Below are 18322 nucleotides of genomic sequence, written 5' to 3' on the forward strand. Positions count from 1 at the left end.
ATCCTTGCTCCTGCCCTCTCAAGCTGCTGCACCAGCCCATGGGACTAACCCGGTGTGGGGGCAGCAGCCTGGTGGCCTCTATGCACTCTGTGTGGAAAAGACAAACACAAGGGATGACCATGGGAACATGTCTCCCCTGGGAAGCCCCCAGACCCCCTTCATATCACAGCAGCTGCTGCACCAGAGAGATGCAAAGGACAATGAGGGGATAGTGGCAGTTGCAGCTCAGGAGGCTGATTTTGCAGAGGAATGCCAAACAGCATTGGAGGGCTCTCTGCTTATCTGTTCTGTGCCTGTTAGTGCTTGGAAAAACATAAATGCAGGAGGGATCAAGCCCCTGGCCTGTCCTGGAGCCTGCAGTATTCAGCCCCGGCTGCCTTGCTGCCCTTCAGCCATCCCCTGCCTCTCTCCTGTTGCTCACAGCTCTCTACCCACACTCCCCAGCCCAGGGCAGGTAACCACAGCTTGGGCAGCAGCTCCTGCAGTGCCCCAGCCCAACTCTGTGACAGTCCTGGCCTCTAGCTCAGCAGAGCAGTGCTTGGAAAATAACAAGCTCACATTGCAGAGATGCTTTAGCAGAGTATTTATTCAATGCCAGAGTGAAGAGCAAAACTCAGTACAAACAACATCTCAGTGCCTCACTCACTGCTGCACCGAGCCATGGGTGGAGAGTTCACAGTTGCGGGGGAGGGAGAGGCTGTTCCTTTGCTGTGTGACTGGACAAAGCAGGATGTGGAGCCTGTGCACATGCACACATGAAGGAATCCCTCATTTCATGACAGAAAACCTGAGTACGGGGGTTTTAGATGAAGCTGGGGCCCTGCAGGACACAGGTGTCAACTCTCCTGCTGCAGAGTGCTAATGCCATTGTGACAGGAACTGCCACCTCTGTCAGGTCTATCAGCAACCCCAGATTGGGAATGGCACAGGCACTTGCCCCAGGGCTTCCAGGGGTCCCCAAAATGCCTGCCCCTGTGGCTCCTTCCCAGCCCTGCTTCCAGGAGTGACAGCAGCTCCTTGGGGCCCCATCCAGGCCAGGTCAAGATTAGGAGCTTAATTTTAGACTCTGACATTTGGGTACCTGCTACAGGGAGAGAAGCTCAAGGGACAGACAGTGAACACCAGGGAATCTGTAATAACTCCAAGTGACTGTCCCCATTGCCTGTGGGGTCCTGGAGGAGCTGAGCCCCTCCATGGTGGGTCAGCCCCAGGACAGGGAGCTTATTCAGCTGTCACTGCAGACAGGAGGGCTCCATCCCCATCACCTGCAGGTGAATGAATACCTGCAGCACCTGTGGGTGCCTACACCTATTCACAGAGAACATACTAAGAGAACCTAAAGTGCCACAACTGGGTAGCATGGGCAGGAGGTAAGCTGTCCTCATGGGTACCCCAGCAAGGGACAGCATCCCCCACAATAAATACGTTCCCGATCCATAGCTTATTGAAGTGCTACTCAGAGGAAGACAGAGGCAAAGCCAGCACCATGTGACCACCAGCCCTCCCCGCTCCCAAGTCTGGAAACTGACGACACCAATACCCAGACCCTGGGCCAGTCAGGCTCCCAGCCCTGGCCCTGCCGCCCCCTCACTGCCCAGTCCCTGCTGGCCTCCAGGCAGAGGTTCCGTGGGGAGAGGCACTTGACGCTCCCCAGCAGCCAGACAAGTTGCCTGTGGAGCTTTGGGACAAACACACATGAATAAAACGCCAATATCAAGAGAGTCCTGCAGTCAGGCAGCGCAGCTGCACTGCGGCTCCTGCCAAGCTCTCTGCAGCTGGCCACTCCCAGTGGGGCTGGCCACGTCCCCAGCTCTCACAGACCCACACTGGACGTGCCTCAGTGTCCCCTGAGCCCAGGGCTTGCCAGAGAGCTATGCCCAAGTAGCAACGCTGGTGAGAAGCTGTGGGAGCCCACCCTGCAGCGCCCAGCTCAGCTGCTGCCTGAAAGACCCACAACAGGGCCCAGCTCTTCTTATGTCCTGTCTGAAGCCAATGCTTCAAGGAGGAGGCGACTCCCACTGCCAGGGCTCCTCCTGGCTCAGCCATAGGATTTGTGTGCCTAGAGCTCATCTCTGTGCAGGGCTCAGGGCTCTGTGAGCTCAGAAAGAGGTGCTGCAGTGAGGAAGCTGCAGGAGCAGATGTACCTGGGTTCAGCTCTTCTGGTTCATGAGCCAGGAGAAGAGCAGTTTCCTGGGCCGGGGCCTCCTGGCCTGCCGGATGCGCACAGCCCGGGGGGACCGCCACACCTTGATGGTGGTGTCATCACTGGCTGTCAATAGCAGCTCCTGCTCCACCGGGCTGAATGCCACTGAGTTCACCACGTTGTCATGCTGCAGCTTAGCCAGACAGATGTTGTAGTGACGGTCCCAGATGTAGCCGTGTCGATCCTCTGCCCCACTGCGGTGGAGAGACAGTGGTCAGCATGTCCTGCTGGTCCCAGTGCCAGCCCAGCAGCCCCAACACCCTGCCTTTCCTACCCCCTCCTTCTGCAGGCATGGGGGCAGAGGCTACCCAAGCCCCTCCATAAGCTTCATCCTGTGCAGGTAGCTCCCTCTGAGGTCCAGGGCCCCTCAGCTCACCCCACAGCACCAGCAGCCCCCTGAAGGGCATTTGCCACTTGCCACCAAACACACCACAGTCCCAGATTTACCCTTTCCTCAGGGATTTACAGCAGGTCCAGGACAGCCATCCTTTATCAGCACTTTCCAAGTCAGTCCCTCTGCTCTTTCCAATCCCATTCCTTGCTCTGCTCCCAACACACAGGAGTGTTCTGCTCACCTGGCCATCCCACAGCAACAGCCCCAGGCCTTCCTAGACGCAGGATCAGGATCCTGCCCACCCCTCACCTTGCTACAAAGTCCTTGCTGACGTCCAGGAAGATGAAGAAGCACTCCTCGTTGGGGGTGTAGGCGCGGTGTGCGCGCAGTGCTCGCTTCACCTCCTTCATGGTCTTCAGGTCGAACACGTGCAGGTCGATCTCCTCGGCGATGGGAGGCGGCTGCATCGGGTCCGAGATGATGCAGTCCCGTGGCCAGGCCCGGCTGTTCACATACAGGTACCTTGGGGAGGGCAGGGAGGGGTTACCTGCATTGCACCAGGGCTCACAGAGTCCCCTGCCACAGCAGGGATGGAGCCTGCAGCCCAGCTCACTGAAATCCAGGCTGAAACAGGGAACAGACTGCTGGAACTCTCCTGGCCATGTCTGCAAAGGACCACCATACAGGAAAGGTGACTCTAAGGGTCAGGTCATACCTCTCTAATCCCACTGAAACCATCTTTAAGGATGGGGGTGTCTTCTGGGCAGCACATGAAAGGGGACTCTGCCCCCTGCTCCATTCAAGTGACACCCCACCTGCAGAGCAGCCTCCAGCTCTGGGAACCCAATACAAGAAGGATGGGGAAATGCCGGACTTCAGAGAAGGCCACAGAGCTGCTCCAAGGGCTGGAGCCCCTCTGCTCTGGAGCCAGGCTGGGACAGCTGGAGATGTTCAGCTTGGAGAAGAGAAGGCTCCAGGGAGATCTCAGAGCCCCTTGCAGGGCCTGATGTGGCTCCAAAGAGCTGAAGAGGGACTTTGGACAAGGGATGGAGGGAGAGAAGACAGGGAATGGTTTCCCACTCCCAGAGGGCAGGGTTAGATGGGATATTAGGAAGAAATTGCTACCTATGAGGGTGGTGAGGCCCTGGCACAGGTTGTCCGGAGTAGCCGTGGCTGCCCCGTCTCTGAAACTGTTTAACTCCAAGTGGATGGAGCTTGGAGCAACCTGGCAGAGTGGAAGGTGTTCCTGCCCATGGCAGGAGGGTGGGGATTAGATGGTTTTTAAGCTACCTTCCAACACAAACCATCCTAGGATTCTACCTCAGGAAAAAGACACATTGATGTAGGCAGCTCCTCCATTCTCAGAAGGAGCCACCCTGTCCTGAACTGGCTCAGGAACAAATTCCTGCCACAGCCGGAGGCAATGCTCAGTAGTAACACACCATCAGCACCTGGATCAGCAGGCACCCAATCCATCCAGCACAGTCACTTCATGTCCTGGTCACCCCACAGAGCCCCTGAGCAGCTCCTGCCCGGCCTGGCAGCTGCTGAAGCCCCCTGTGCTCACCGGTGGTCAGGGGAGAGGCCCATGCCGATGATGTGCCCGTGGATGTCAATGACGTGATCCAGGGAGTCAAAGAACTCATCCGAGCGCCGCTCCTCCCCCAGCACCGGCCCTGCAGTTGTCATCTGATGGGGCAGGATCCTTTTAATCCCTGGGAGACAGAAAGTGGAGGGAGGCAGCTCCACAGGCTGCTGCCAGCAGGGCTGGGGGAGGTCCCAGGCTCCAGGGAGGGGCTTCCCTTGGTGCAGCTAAGATACAAGAACCAGCTTGCTGCGTAAGGTCTGGGACAGGGCTGCTGTCCTGGCCAGGCTCCTTCAGCTCCCCAGGTGGGCTTTGGGCCAGGACCTTGCCCAAGAGCAACATCCTGGCACATCCAACCCCAGAGAGCGAGATCCCAGTGCCTGTGGGTACAGCCAAACCTCGCCTCAGCCCACCTCTGGAGCACATGGAAGCTGCATTGCCCCAGGAGACATGCTAGCTGTAGAAAGGTTTTTCTTCTAAATGATTCCCTGGGCTGGGTCCATTCTCTTCAGTAGCCAGCCTGGAGCAGCCCAGCAGATGCACTGGCTGTGACAGGGCTTTTCCCCTGACACTGTCAAGTGCAGGTGGGGATCTGTTCCAGAAAGCTCGAAGAACAGACATTTAAACCCAAATTGTATTCAAGTACTTTGTAGCTCCTGAACCTCCTGACTAAACGAGACAAGTAATGTGTCAAGCCCTGTCCCCTTCCAGTTCTGCAGAGGTCCAAAACACAAACAGCTCCACAAATTGCCCATCTCCAGTGGCTTCCTGGAGGACAAAGGAGGGGGCTGCAATCTGCCCAGCATCGCTCACCACACAAACACTGGCTGGGGCAGTGAATAATCTCCTTGGAAACCTCTCCAGTCCCAAGTGTCTCATTGAGGCTGGATGCCCACGTAAGGGTGGTCCCACCCACAGCAGAGGGGAGGCAGGCAAGGGGCAGAGGCACTGCACAAGTGACTCACACATCAACTTCATGCTGCTCAGACCAGGCTTGTCCTGATGCCCTGCCTACTCCCACAAGAGAACAGGACCAAGGTCCTTCAACACACTCCTCCAGGGCAACTGCTGCCCTGCCCCTGCACCCACTGCTGCTCATGGCTGGTGTCCTTAACCAGATGCTTCCTTTTGCTTTTCTGCTCAGCCCTTGCCATGATTTTGGCCACATGTCACGCTGGCAGCAATAAACCAACCCTCAGGCAAGTGGAGGAGGTGGAACCCCCCTCAGTGATGGGGCCTCTCAGAATCCAGAGCAAACTGCAGCTCACACCTCACAAACAGGCAGAGAGACCAGATCTTTTCCTGACCAAACCCCAAGTGCAGCTGCAGCCCAGGCTCCTGGGGAGCCCCAGTGTCCCAGGCTCAGACCCAGCCTTACCTATCTGGTGTGGGGAGTAGGTGAGGCATCCTGTGGTGAAGATCAAGTACTTTGTCTTGCTGTTGCTGTCTGTGGGGAGCAGGTTGGGCTCAGGTGGTTTAGTTCTGCTGTGCACAAACAGCTCGGCCACCTTTGTCTCCAGCTCTGTGTCGCTCATGGCAGGCCCCACGCGGCCCCCCAGGATATCATCAAAGAGCTGCTGCAGCCCGTGCCCGGCCGGCACGGCCTCAGCACCCGGCAACTCCTGCGCAGCTGCCCCCAGCGGCGCCCTGGCCTTGGCCTCCTCCTCCTCGCTGTCGCTGCCGAGATCAAAGACGGGGCAGCTGGAGGAAGCAGCCAGCTGCTCCTCGTAGTCCAGGAGCAGGTCCGGGGAATCGTAGCGGCTGCAGTCAGCCACCATCACGGTCCGGATGGTGCTGGCATTCAGGTTCTGGATTTTGAACAGTCTCTTCACTACATTCACATTCTCAGACTCGATGCCCTGCGAGCAGAGGAAAGAAGTGAGCAGGAACCACTCCACATCACTCCCACAGCTCAAACCAAGACCTGAGCTAGTGCAGGGACACCGACCCCCACGAATTCCTTGACACTGTGTGTGGGGCACTGACACAAGAACAAGCCCCAGGCTTGCCAGCTCTAGTGAGGTCCTTCCTGTCCTGGATGGAGACAGAGTGAGAGAAAACATTCCTACAGGCAGGCAGCAGTGGAGTAAGGAAGCACAGTAGCTGGGCAGCCCTGCTGCCACTGTACCCTGAGATCATCAGCTGGTGCTACCTGGTGCAGGACCAGGAGCTGGACTTGATCCTTGTGGGTCCCTTTCATCTCAGGATACTCTACATTCTATGATCGACAAGGATTTCAGGAACAGCCTCTGTGACAAGCATGCAGTGGGATCCCTCTGCAGCAGTGGCAGAGGATCCTTGTGCTCCTGGAGCGTGCTTGTACCCCTCAGCAGGGGCAGCTTGGTGTCTGCTCCACACACACAGAGCAGGTCCCTCTGCCACACTGTTCCCAGCCTGCAGCTGTACTCCCACACCCCTGTCATGGACAAGGTCCTTCCTGGAGTCTCAGGGATGGAAGAGGGTAATGCTGGGGTAATGTCTCAGTGTAGCACAGAAATGTGGCTGTGAGAAGGGTCTCTGCTACCAGAGGATTTTACCTGGGGTCAGCACCTTGTTAAAATCACAAAACATGTGGATGTGCAGGTGTGACACTGAAACAGAGGCAAAACATGGGGAACACAACTGAGCAGCCCAAGTGCCAGGGAGTGAACAAGCAGTCTGAGCCCAGCACATTTGGCTCTCCAAGTCTCACCACAGAATCAGAGACAGCACCTGGCCCAAGAAACCTCAGCAAGGCCAGGCAGGGCTGAGCTCAGCCTCCAGCTCCCAGGAACACCCTGAGCTACCAAGTGGGAGAAGGGCCATTGCTGGGACACATGCCAGGCTACAGCTGTCACAAGCCCAGCATCAGACTACCAAGGACCTCAGCAGCCCTGCTGCTGGGCAATGCATGCTGTGGAGCACTGCAGCCAACTCCTCAGCCTAATTAATGTGGCAAAAGTTAACAAGATCTGAGGGCAGAGTTAGAACATTGTAGTGAGTACCACAACACCAAGCGTGGAGAAACCTCATGAAAGGATTGCCTTGAGCTCAGCATCCTGAGGGCAAGTCAGAGGAGACAAACAGGGAGGACAGGAGGATTGAGCCATCCTTCCCTGCAGCCTTCCCTCCCCCAGGAGCCAGCAGGAAGCTGCACTGCCTGGGAAGCTGGAAGGAAGGCAGCTCACCTGGAAAGCATTGTTCAGCCACAGCACCGAGCAGGACGTTATGCGCCCAATCCGATGCAGATTGCCTGATATCAAGTTGGTTTCATTCAGCCAGCAGCCAAACACATCATAGGGCTTATTCCTCACCCTGGAAAGCAGCGTGAAGTTCTCTGGAAGGGAAACATGAGTGTGAGGCAGTGACTTCCAGCCAGAGCCCTGGAGAAACCGTGTGGGAGAGGCCAGCCCCCATCCAGCTACCAGCCACTGCTACAGAGACAGATTATTTCTCTTTTCTCCAGAGATGTGTGATGATACCTTGCACAAAGGAAAGCAAAATAACAGGGCAGTGCACAGAGCCAGAGCACAGAGCAATCCAACCTCCCACGCTTTCCCTGAGCAGGGCCCAGAGCAGGCCCTGGGGACAAGAACGAGTTAAACACACACAGAATTTCCCTCCCGCTGCTGGGGCTTGGGGACTCTCCAGCCAAGGCAGCTGTGCACTCCTGATTGCTGGTACTGTGGGACTCTGCCAAAGATGGCGAGATAACACAGTGGGGATATGTCTCACACAAAGAGCTGCAGCACAAATGAAAGAGGCTCGGGTCACAACACTTCAGAAAGCCCTGTGAGACCTAAGGGTGAGACTAGGGACACAAAGGTGATCTGAGGGCTGGATCCAGCCACTCTCCTCTGGAGATTGGCTCAGAAAGCTGGGTGTGTCCAGCCTAGAGAAAAGAAGGGAGGACCTTAGAGCCCCTTCTAGTGCCTAAAGGGGCTCCAGGAGAGCTGGAGAGGAACCTGGGACAAGGGATGGAGGGACAGGACACAGGGAATGGCTTCCCACTGCCAGAGGACAGGGATGGATGGGATACTGGGAAGGAATTGTTCCCTGGAAGAGTGGGCAGGCCCTGGCACAGGGTGCCAGAGCAGCTGTGGCTGCCCCTGGATCCCTGGCACTGTCCAAGGCCAGGCTGGACACTGGGGCTGGAGCAGCCTGGGATAGTGGAAGGTGTCCCTGCCCATGGCAGGGGGTTGGAATATGATGAGCCTTAAGGTGCCTTCCAACCCAAACCATTCTGGGTTTCTGTGGCTTTATGCCAAGCACCCCATACAACAGAGGCAGAGGCTTCAAGATGAGTGATGTGGATAACGCTTACCCAGACTGGCACTTAGAAGAAGAAAATTGAGGCTAAAGACATGAAACACTGCCTTGAGGTGCTGCTGTAGTGACCAGAACAGAGTTAAGGCTGTGAGGTTTCTCCTCTAGAAATGTGATTGGAACCCCTTAGCTCAGGAGTCAGGACAAGCTGAGGCAAGGCTCCTGCACACCCAAAGAAGAAGGGAATCCCCTCATCCAGCACTCATATGCCCCAGGGAAGCTCCACTTACCCATGCTGATCACAGCAATCTCGCCCGAGGAGGAGTTGTGAGGCCCCACAAAGACACCGGATACCAGCAGGAGGGAGTCATCAGAGTTGAACTGGGAGAACTGGGTGTAGCTCCAGTTGTATGGCCTCATGTTGGAGCTGTGCTGCAGGGAAATGTCCAGCTCATTGCTCCAGATCTACAGAGAGATGGACAGTCAGGAAGCTGCAGAGCAGCCTGAGAGTGATTCTGTTTTATCTGTTCTGCAAGTACTCACTGGGACATGAAAAACAAACAGTGTCAAAAACCCCATGTAACTGCCTCCCACCCACCATATCCCTGTCCATTCCCCTGACAGAAAATGTAGAGGGGCTAAATGGAGAACTGCTGCCCCACTGGCCAGAGGAGAGGGTGTTCAGGCAGTGGATGGTGCTATCATAGCTGGACAGCATGTTCAGACAGATTCTTCTCAGGATAACCATGTAGGCAAGACATGATCCACTGCAGTGGATCATTATCTCTCAGTCTTCAACAGACCCAGGGCACAACAGAGCACTGATCTGCACCTAGAAAGCAAAGCACCTCGGCCACCTCCACACACACTCAGGCTGGAGCTGGAATCCACAGCCCCCAAGGCTACACTCACAAGAGTCATTAGTTATATAGCTTAGAAGACAGCTTGGACAGGAACCAGCCCAAGTCCAGGGACATCTGGTCAAACCTCTCCACAAACTTCCCAAAGGCTGCTCTCAGGGCTAAGCCCCACTGGACGAAGGCTGCAAGGGCTGGGCAGGGCACCTACCACTTTACCTTGACCGTGCAGTCTTTGGAGCATGATGCAAACAGGCAGCCAGAGTGGGAGAAGCTCAGGTGCAGAACTTGGTCATTATGCTCCTTCAGAGCCTGCACCTCCACGCAAGGGATGGTGTCATACAGCCTCTGGAACTCATCATACCAAGAGACAGCACCTGTAGCAGGGGCATGGGACAAGAGTGTGAGTGGAAGGAAGCACAGCTGGGCTAAACATGGCATCAGCCTTTAGTAAACCAATCCTGGCTTCTCTGAGCAAGGCCAGGAGCTCTGCTGGGGCACCAAGCCAGGGCTGCAGCTCAGCTATCAGCTCTCAGCATTTTCCTCAGCAGCCTCCCTACTCCCACACACAAAACTTCCTTTCCTCCAGTACACACACAGCTCCACACCACACCTCCGCTTTCCAAAGCAGCACAGCCCCTGCTGGAACAGCCTAGGCAGAGGTGCTGGCTGTCAGACCAAAACAGTCCTGAGAAGGAACACACGCTTCAGCAAAACCAAATCAACTAGGTGGGACAAGAGAGAAGCTGGGAAGCTGCTCCTCACCATACCCAGCTCTGCACTGGTTATCTCTATCTTGTCTAAAACAGAATTAAGACGGTTCCAGACAGGGTCTGGGACCAGGAAAAAAAATATCTCCATGAGGTAAGAGACTTGAAAAAATGAGAGAAGAATAGAAGTTGGGCACAGTGTGCTGAGCACAGCCTGGGGCACACTCATAGGAGTCTTACTGATGGACAATAAAAGACAAATAAAGAAGATTCTTAATGAAGGGCCCAGCCAGGAAGCCTACAGACTTCTTGTAGAAGCAAATCCCAGAGAAGCAAAGAGGATTAGACATGTATATGGATAACAGCCAACTTTCCTAGTGACACTGAACAGGACTGAAAGACTTTCTGGAACACACTGCAGCTCAGGAGGCACCAGTTCCTTGCTGCCAGCACATCCCACTGCTGCTCAAGGCTGGGCTTCAACCCTCTCTGAACCTCCTGGTCCCAGCCCATCTGGCTAGGAAAAGTCTGGGCAGGCCCCACTTGGCCAAGCAAACCCAACATTTCATCTTACAACCCAATGGATACCATTCCTCTAGCCACGGGGCTGCCCAGGGCAGCCAAGCTGGCAGAGGTACTCCCCAAATTCATGCTCCAGCCCTCCTGCCCACACCTGCCAGCTGTCTCTGTCCTGCTGCCTTGTGCAGGGTGCCCACAGCTCCAGCAGCCAGGGAGGTGCCTGAATATGTTACTGAGCTACACCAGCTACTTGATCCTAATTAGTGCTCAAGAACAGGGCTGGCAGCTGACTAAGCAGCTCCAGGAGGCTGGGAGGGAATGAGCCTGGTCAAAAGGCTTCAGAAAAACCCTAAGGAGAACATCCTCAGCCCCATGGAGTTCCCAGGGTCTCCAAGAGCAAAGTCACACAGCCTGGAGGAATCCCATCAACATCCACCCTCTCCAAGAGCCCCTCCCACTGCCCCAAGTTCAGTGGTGCTCCTACTGCAAAGAGATCAGCTCCCACTGCCTGAGCCTTAGCATTTCTTCCTTGATATTTCTTCCTTGACATTTCTTCCTGCCCTTCTGTAGCCACTGCAACTCACAACCCAGGATCCAATTCCCTCAGCCACAGCTGGGGACCCCCTGCACAGCCCTCCTGTGCCCTGCAACACACTGGGAGTGGGCTGCTTAGAAAGAAATCCCCCTGGGCAGCAAAGGCTCCTGCTGCCACGTCCCAGCTGGTGTGACAGAGCTGGGTCATCCTTCCAGACTGCACCAAACTGCTTCCAGCACTGGATCCTCAGCAGGGAGCAGAGCTGTGATCACACAACTGCCACCCCCAAGGCTGCCAAGGACAGCCCTGCCAGGTTCTGTCAGCTCCTGCTGTGAGCCCAGATCAAGTCCAACCTGCCCTGGTGCCGTGGGGAAGCTGCTGACTCAGCTCATGTCCCCAGTGCTGTCACATGGCCACACACCCCCCAGGGAGGCACAGGTGTCCCTGCACAGCCTGGTCCTTGGAACCCTCAGAGCAGCCAATGGTGCTTATAGCAGTGCCCGGTCCAGCTGGAGAAGAGCTGCATTAGAAGGGCTGCAAAGTTCCAGAAAGGCCAAGACAGCAGTGATGCCACAGATCCCATACAGGCTGGGATGCAGCAGCATGTGGTGACTCACTGCGACTCGCAGGATCCCCCTGGACAGCAGCTACAGAAAGCATCTGGCTAGAGAGCTCAGAAACCTCCTTTCTGTGAAAAGAAGTGAAAGGCAAAGCATTTTCAGCCCTTCGATCCCCGCTCCTCAAGAGTCTGGGCAGATCCATAGCCCTCCCCGTGCACGTTTCAGCCCCTGACACTGTAACACAGCTGAGGCGACGCGGTTCAAGGGCTCCACCACCGCGACAGCGGTGAGCAGAGGGCAGAGCAGGGGGAGCGCCGTCTCCATCCCGGGCTCAGGGCAAGTGAATCCTCCGTGATCAGCCCCGGTCCCGGTGCGAACCTGGGTGCCGCGGCACATCCCGGGACACGCGGTAGTAGCGGTAGAAAAGCTCCTTCCACAGGAATTCGTCGCGAGCCACGGCGCGCCACTGCTGGCAGACGAGCCCCACCGAGAGCACGTCGGCGTGGTCCAGGTACAGAAAGATCTCGAACAGGACGGTGTCTGGGAGCCGGGGGCAGCCCGCGTCCATCGTGTCATTCTGCCGCCGCGCCTGAAACCGAGCGAAGTGCTGGTGTCAGGCCTGGACCGGGGACCCACAGCCGCCCAGGGCCCACGGCCCCCCATGAGCCTTGCCCGCTGCTCCCTTCGTGCCGTGCCTGGTGCCCGATGCCTTGGTGCCCCCCACGGCCGGTGTTCCCCCCGAGCCGCGCCCGGTGTCCCCGCTGTCCCCCCGCACCTCGGCGCCGCCGCTGCCCCCGCCCCGCCGCGCCACTTCCGGCCGGCGCTCCCGGCGCTGCCCCGCCGGCCAATCACCGGGCGCGTCTGGCTGCAGGCCCGACGGCTCGAGCACAGAGCGCCCCGCACCCGCCAGGCGCAGCGAGCCGAGCGCGGCGCGATCGCTCACGAGCGCCCTGCCGCGTCGCGCTGCCCCGCCCCGCCCGGCCACGCCCCCAGAGACCGCGCCCCCAGAGACCGCGCCCCCAACACACCACACCCTATCTGACACGCCCGTGCCCCATTAGGCCCCGCCCCGTTCCAAACAGGCCCCGCCCAGCCCGGTCCCTCCTCAGCCCCCGGCTCGGTCCGGGCCCGCTCACTGCGCTCCAGCCAGGCCCAGCCCGGCGCTGACCCCGGCGATGACCCCGGCGATGACCCCGGCGATGACTCCGTCCAGCCTCCACAAGGGCTCCTGGCTCCTGGCCGTGCCCGCCTGGCCCCGCCGCTTCCCGGCAGCGCCGGCCTCGCACACCGGCACATGGCGGCCCTGCGCACCCTTCTGCTCCTCGGGCTGCTCCTCACGGCGCAGGGGCAGAGGGCGGCGCGGAGACGGCGGCCGCCCCCTCCCCAGAGTGCCCTGGAGAAGGTGGCGGCTCAGGAGGGGCTCAGCCTCCAGCAGGTGAGGGGTCGGGCAGAGGGGTCTGTGGGCATCCGCTGACCCGCACGCGGGTGGGCTGCAAGAGTCTCGGTGGCTCCTGTTCCGTGTGCCCTACACGGCTGACCCCTGGTGTCCCTCCCCAGCCCCACCCCTGCAGTCCATCCCGTGTCCCCCTCCAGGGCTGGCCCCCGCTGGCCTCCCCACCCCATGCCCAGTCCAAGCCTCTCGGTGTCCTTCACTCAGCCAGGGCTGCCAGAGCCCAGCTCAGCCCCAGCACTGCCTGCGGAGGAGCCCACGGAGCAGGGCAGGGGCCGGAGCCTCACAGGGACCCTCGTCCTCATCCTCTGGAGCTGCCACGGGGCCGGTGCAGCCACCCTCACTCAGGCTTGGGTTGAGCTCGGGGCTCTGCTGATGGGGCCCAGCTGGGGCTGCAGCATAAAGTGATGCCCAGCACACAGCCAGTGTGGAATTGGGGTGCCTGCGGTGCTGTGGGCAGTGTGAGCCATGGGCAGGTGCCTTGGACATCCCCTGCACACCCCCAGCCTGTCCCCTTGTCAGGCTCCTTCTGCCCTGCCATCCCACCTACCAGCACCTGAAGGGCAGTTGTGCCCTGTGGGCACCCCAAGGGACAGGCTGTGGGCAGAGGTGCCAAGTGAAGGGAAGGAGGGTGCTCAGGGTGGTTGAGTGGTGGCACCCAGGCTGGTGGCCCTGTAGATGATGCCATGCCTGTGCCATGCAGCTCTCGGGGAAGTGGTTCCTGGTCAGCATGGCCTCCCGCTGCAGCTACCTGGCAGAGCACAGCCACCAGCTGGAGGCCACGACAATGACAGTGACTGTCCTGGACGGGCAGAGCCTGGCCATCAGCACCTTCAAGAAGCTGTGAGTGATGCTGGACACAGGGGCTGTGGATAGGGACAGGGATGCTGCAGGCAGGTCAGAACAGGACTAGTGCCCTGGGATGGGGACTGAAAGCAGGTCATAGCAGTGCCAGTGCCATGGCCACAGTCTCCAAAGAGAACAGAGCTGCCCCAGAGCCAGGTGTGGGTGGGATACCCTCCAGGAAATTTTGTAGTAGAAGCCCTGGCCATGATGGGCACCCTGGCCATGATGGGCACCCTGCCACCCACACAGCCACTAGCCCAGGCTGGGCTTGGGGTGCCCTGGCTGGTCAGTGTGAGGACAGCCAGGCTGGTGAAACTGAGGCATGTGGTGCCTCCATGGCTGCCCAGCCCAGGACTGGCTCTTGGGACTATCTCAGGGGTAGAATGTCTGAGGATGGAGACCTTCAGCACATCTGAGCACTTTCCTCAGACTGGTGGGCCCTGAGGTGCTGACCTCAGTGCTGCAGGGAGGTGGCAGGGACTCCTTGGGCTCAGAAGATTTTGGGCTCAGCATCTCTCACAATGTCTCCCGGTGTTCTGGTACCTCCTTCCCCAGGGAGAGAACAAAGTCCCAAGGAAACAGACTGTGTGTGCCTTGGCAGGCAGGGTGGGCAGATTCTCCACTGCCTGTACTGATATCTCCTCCTCTCCCCAGGGACAGGATGTGCTGGGAAATCAGGCAGCACTACCTTCCTGCCCAGGCCCCTGGACGCTTCCTGCTGAAGGGTGAGGGAGACTGGTGTGGGGTGGCAGGAGACTGCTGGAGCCCCGCAGTCCTAGTCTCAGCAGGGTTTTGCTAGCAATGTTCCTCTTCCCAGTACACTCCCGGTATTTTACATCTTGGGTCCCTAAATGCTGGATGCTATCATGGGTGATACCATGGGCTGGTGCCTGTGGGGCTGCCCCACTCTGGCCGTGATTTTCACCATGTACACCTGGTTTGTGATGAGGTGAAGGCCCTGGATGATGCTGGGGCTACCCAGGATTGACCGGAACTGGGCTATCTCTCGTCCCTCCCAGGCCAGAGGAAAAGCAGCAAGGTGGATGTGGTGGTGGGTGAGGCTGACGCCAGCAGCTTTGTCATCCTCTATTACCAGAAGGGCCGCAGCATCTCTGTTAAGCTGTATGGTAGGTTGGGGCTTGGAGCCTCATGGCAAGCAAAGGACAGGGGTGGGAAGCCTGTGCTGGACTCAGGAGAGGCCAGCTGAAGCCTTGGAGGACCCAATGTGGGAATGGGGGTCACTCCCGCTGGAGAATTGTCCCCAGATGCTGTGGGGGAGCAGGTAAGGGGAAAACTGGGAGCCCACTCCTCTGAGCTGAAAGCCCCCTGGGCCCTGAGCCTTGTGTAGGATCATGGGGGGCTTCGGGCCAGGGCAGGTAGGGGCTGAGCCCACTGATGTTGTCCCCACGTGCAGGACGGAGCAGCCTGGTCAGTGACGCCGTCATGGACAAGTTCGAGCAGCGCGCCAGGGCTGTGGGTCTCAGTGAGGATGTGACTTACCGCTTCCCCACCTACGGTGGGTGCCGCAGGGTCCTCAGGGACACCCGTCTGCGTTCTGTCCAGTGCTCTGGCCACCCCAGGGACAGAGATGCAAGGATGCAGTGTCCTGGGGGTGCAGGGGCTGGAGGGTGCCAGGTCCCAGACAGGATGACCCACCCCAGCTCTGTCTCTTGCAGGGTTTTGTGACTCTGCAGATGAGTTTCACATCCTCGATGGTGAGTTGGGGATGCAGACTGGTGCGCTGGGTGCGCCCATGTGCCAGGCTTGGTCTCACACTGGGCACCAGTTGGGTGTCCCTGTCCTGGCAGTGAGCTGGGCACACTGATCCAGACTGCACCGTGGCTGTGTGGTCCTGCCCCAGGCGTGTGGGAGGGCTCGTCTGGCACGGGAGAGGCCATGCCAGACCATTGCTCAGAACAGAGTCTGAGCCCTTGTGTGGAAAACCGTCACTCAGGATAGGCATCAGGTACATCCTGGCAAAGCAAACCCCACTTACCCTTCACGTGGGTCGGACTGGGCTTGATGGATTTATATTGATGTTTCCTGGGGTGAGGGCTGGTCGGGGATGAGATGTCCTGCCACAGGGGCACCCGGGGTGGAGGCTGCAGTCCCTGGGGACAACTCATCGCTTGTCATTGGTGCTTGGGGAGGTAGAGGCAGGTCTCCAGCCCTGATGCTGGGCTTGGACACCCCCCCAGCCCCTCAGCACTTCTTTTCCTTCCAGAAATGAAGTTGTAGGTGCAGATGGAGTTGCCAGGATGTCCCAGACTTCACCTCAGCCAGCTGCCAATTGGCCACACAGATCTGAGCCACACTTTCATCAGCTCCTACTGCTGCTCCACAGCTCTGGAGCCAGCCCTTCAGCTCCTCAGCCCCTTCCAGCTGTGCTGGCAGCTGTGTCTATCCTTGTCCTGTCCCTCCCAGCTTGTGTCCCCCCTTTGTTCTGTGCCCCATTCTCCTGCAGCAGCCAGCAACACCCCAATAAATGCCTCAGAGAAGAGCTTGTGTACAGGCCGGTCACCTCTTGGTCTGCCCCAGCCAGGCCAGCACTGCCTCCAGCATGGGCTGCCAGTGCCTTGGCCATGTACTTCTGGCTAGAGCATGCCGAGGCAGTGTTGGGGGCAGTGCATCCTCCTTCCATGCAGACCCTGCTGTCTTTGTGAGCCTTCCCTAGCCATGGGACAGCGGGGCAGAACTGTGGTGGTTCCTGTGGTCCAGATGGCAGGGGCAAGGGAGAGCCTGGCACTGAGGGGAACAGCACCAAGCCTGGTCCACAGGGGACATGAACTTAGGGCCACTGGGGAGAACACAGCATCTGCTTTTTCCTCTTACAAGCTGGGAGATCACTGAGGGACCCCAGGGGAGGAAATCTTAGTCCCACAATCGTGCTTCCTATCCCAGGGTCTCTAGGGCTGCCAAACACCCCGGTGCCCTGCCCCAGCCCTGCAGAGTTTGTTTCCCGAGGGGCTGCTGCCCACGCTGGACTCCTGCCTGCACAGCCACCACCTCTCAGAGACACGCAGGGAACTGGGCGGGCTGCAGGGTCTTCCACTGTGGGAGACCCTCAGGGTTAATGCTGCAGCCCCTCATCGGGACCCCGCCTCCCTGTGAGTGGAGCTGGCCGAGGCTGTGCTGCACGCCTTGCAGCCGAGCGGTGTCCGCTGCCACGGCTTCGGGAGGGGCAGGGAGCGGCCCGGCAGCGGGCGAGTGCGGGGCCCCTTCTGCTCCCCCCGCAGCCCTCTGTCCCCAGCACCGGCATTTTGCAATCCTAGCGGGAACTGGTAACACATGTTGTTTATCAGGGAATTATGTAAGGGAAGCCACGTGATGTGCCCGGGGACAATCCCTGTTCCCACCACCCGAGTGCAGGCCAGCCGTGTCCAGCCCGGGCCCCCAGCTCGTTTAACCTGCACCCCGAAATGGCTGCACCTGGCAGGAGGACAAAGGAGCAACGGGAGAGCACCGGGGAGCTAGGCTGGTCCCCAAGGATTTCCCACGCCCTTCATCCCGGCTCAGCCCATCCGACATTGGGGCTAAACCTTTTCTGGTGCAAACACGCAAGTTGTCCCCAGGAGTCTGTGTCCAGCTGCCGCGAGGACCCACAGCCCAGATACCCCGTCCTGCCTCCAGCCCTTCTCTTTCTGCCCCTTGCCACCGTTGGGGTCCCGCTCTGCCCCCAAGTGCTCCCATACTCCTGAGCTTGCACCAGCTTTGCCATCTAGGTCCTGGGGCCGGCTCCCAGCTTTGCCAGCCCCAGGAGAGCCGGGCACCCCCGGGTATCCTTCGGGCACCCCGTCCTGGCACCCGGGCAGGGAGCTGGGGGTACCTGGCAGCAGGGGAGACTTTGTACTCCTGCCGTAGTGCCAGTGCCAGTGACACCCGGGGTGCTCCCTGCCTCTGTGCCCGATGGAGAGAGCTCCCCCGGCGCTCTGAGGGTGGGCTCCGGGGAAGACTGAGCCCCAGCCCAGCATGCGGGGCCCCAGCCAGGCTCTCGTGATGTCCAGTCCTGCCTGGCTCAGCTTTTGTTTTGTTTTCATAAATCCGCGGGGCCGGACAGGCGCGGGCGCGCAGGGCAGGTCGGCCTCGCAACGGGGCGCGGGGAAGGGAATGTGCAGAGGGGGCTGCCAGGGGAAAACCAGCTGTTGTGAAAACATGCTCGTTACGTAAAGCACCTTGGCAGGGCTGCGCCGCGGGGCTGGGGCTCTGCCCAGCATGGCCAGCCCTGCCCAAACCCGGCCAGACCCGTGGGCGTTGCTGCTGGCACCCAGCATACATCCCCTGCCCTCGCCCTGCAAGGGTGTCCCCAGATTGAGGGGGGCACCTTAGTACCCGCTGGTGACCCCAAACCAAGGGGGAGGGTGACTCCAGCCCCTCTTACAAAGGGTGCAGGGCGGAGGGGTGGGGGGTGCCAAGTTCTGGGGTGCATCCGGCTGCCTGCTGATCCCCAGAGAGCTGAATATGTGCTCTCCGGCTCACCA

At 59.1% G+C, this 18322-nt stretch overlaps 2 protein-coding genes across 4 annotated transcripts; one reads left to right on the top strand and one right to left on the bottom strand.

The window, feature by feature from the left end:
- Window positions 1-566: 566 nt before the first annotated feature.
- On the bottom strand, window positions 567-12404 carry FBXW5 (F-box and WD repeat domain containing 5). Of its 3 annotated transcripts, none has more exons than XM_056505414.1 (9): window positions 12324-12404; window positions 11927-12137; window positions 9444-9601; window positions 8658-8832; window positions 7290-7438; window positions 5501-5981; window positions 4105-4252; window positions 2847-3059; window positions 567-2397 (listed from the first exon to the last, which is right to left on the bottom strand). In XM_056505414.1, the coding sequence occupies exons 2-9, from the start codon at window positions 12114-12116 to the stop codon at window positions 2151-2153; spliced, it is 1761 nt and encodes a 586-aa protein (XP_056361389.1). In that variant the 5' UTR covers window positions 12117-12137; window positions 12324-12404; the 3' UTR covers window positions 567-2150. The 3 variants fall into 3 exon arrangements, with proteins under 3 accessions (XP_056361389.1, XP_056361390.1, XP_056361392.1); XM_056505415.1 differs by having other exon boundaries at window positions 12244-12337; XM_056505417.1 differs by lacking the exons at window positions 11927-12137; window positions 12324-12404 and having other exon boundaries at window positions 9436-9569.
- Window positions 12405-12452: 48 nt separating this feature from the next.
- C8G (complement C8 gamma chain) lies at window positions 12453-16344 on the top strand. Its single transcript, XM_056505433.1, has 7 exons — window positions 12453-12983; window positions 13702-13841; window positions 14499-14569; window positions 14864-14971; window positions 15259-15360; window positions 15521-15559; window positions 16069-16344. The coding sequence occupies exons 1-7, from the start codon at window positions 12843-12845 to the stop codon at window positions 16080-16082; spliced, it is 615 nt and encodes a 204-aa protein (XP_056361408.1). The 5' UTR covers window positions 12453-12842; the 3' UTR covers window positions 16083-16344.
- The last annotated feature ends 1978 nt before the right edge of the window (window positions 16345-18322 follow it).

The sequence above is a fragment of the Oenanthe melanoleuca genome, chromosome 17, assembly GCF_029582105.1.
Source record: "Oenanthe melanoleuca isolate GR-GAL-2019-014 chromosome 17, OMel1.0, whole genome shotgun sequence".
Lineage (NCBI taxonomy): Eukaryota > Metazoa > Chordata > Aves > Passeriformes > Muscicapidae > Oenanthe > Oenanthe melanoleuca.

Bases quoted from the DNA above. Each gene is read 5' to 3' on its own strand.
- FBXW5 (XM_056505414.1), bottom strand. From the start codon at position 12,116: ATGGACGCGGGCTGCCCCCGGCTCCCAGACACCGTCCTGTTCGAGATC. The intron at 5,982-7,289 runs GTGAGCTGCCTT...CTCTGCTCGCAG, and splicing joins GGCTGAACAATGCTTTCCAG to GGCATCGAGTCTGAGAATGT. The intron at 2,398-2,846 runs GTGAGGGGTGGG...TCTCCACCGCAG, and splicing joins AGCAAGGACTTTGTAGCAAG to TGGGGCAGAGGATCGACACG.
- C8G (XM_056505433.1), top strand. From the start codon at position 12,843: ATGGCGGCCCTGCGCACCCTTCTGCTCCTCGGGCTGCTCCTCACGGCG. The intron at 14,972-15,258 runs GTAGGTTGGGGC...CCCCACGTGCAG, and splicing joins CATCTCTGTTAAGCTGTATG to GACGGAGCAGCCTGGTCAGT. The intron at 15,361-15,520 runs GTGGGTGCCGCA...TGTCTCTTGCAG, and splicing joins TTACCGCTTCCCCACCTACG to GGTTTTGTGACTCTGCAGAT.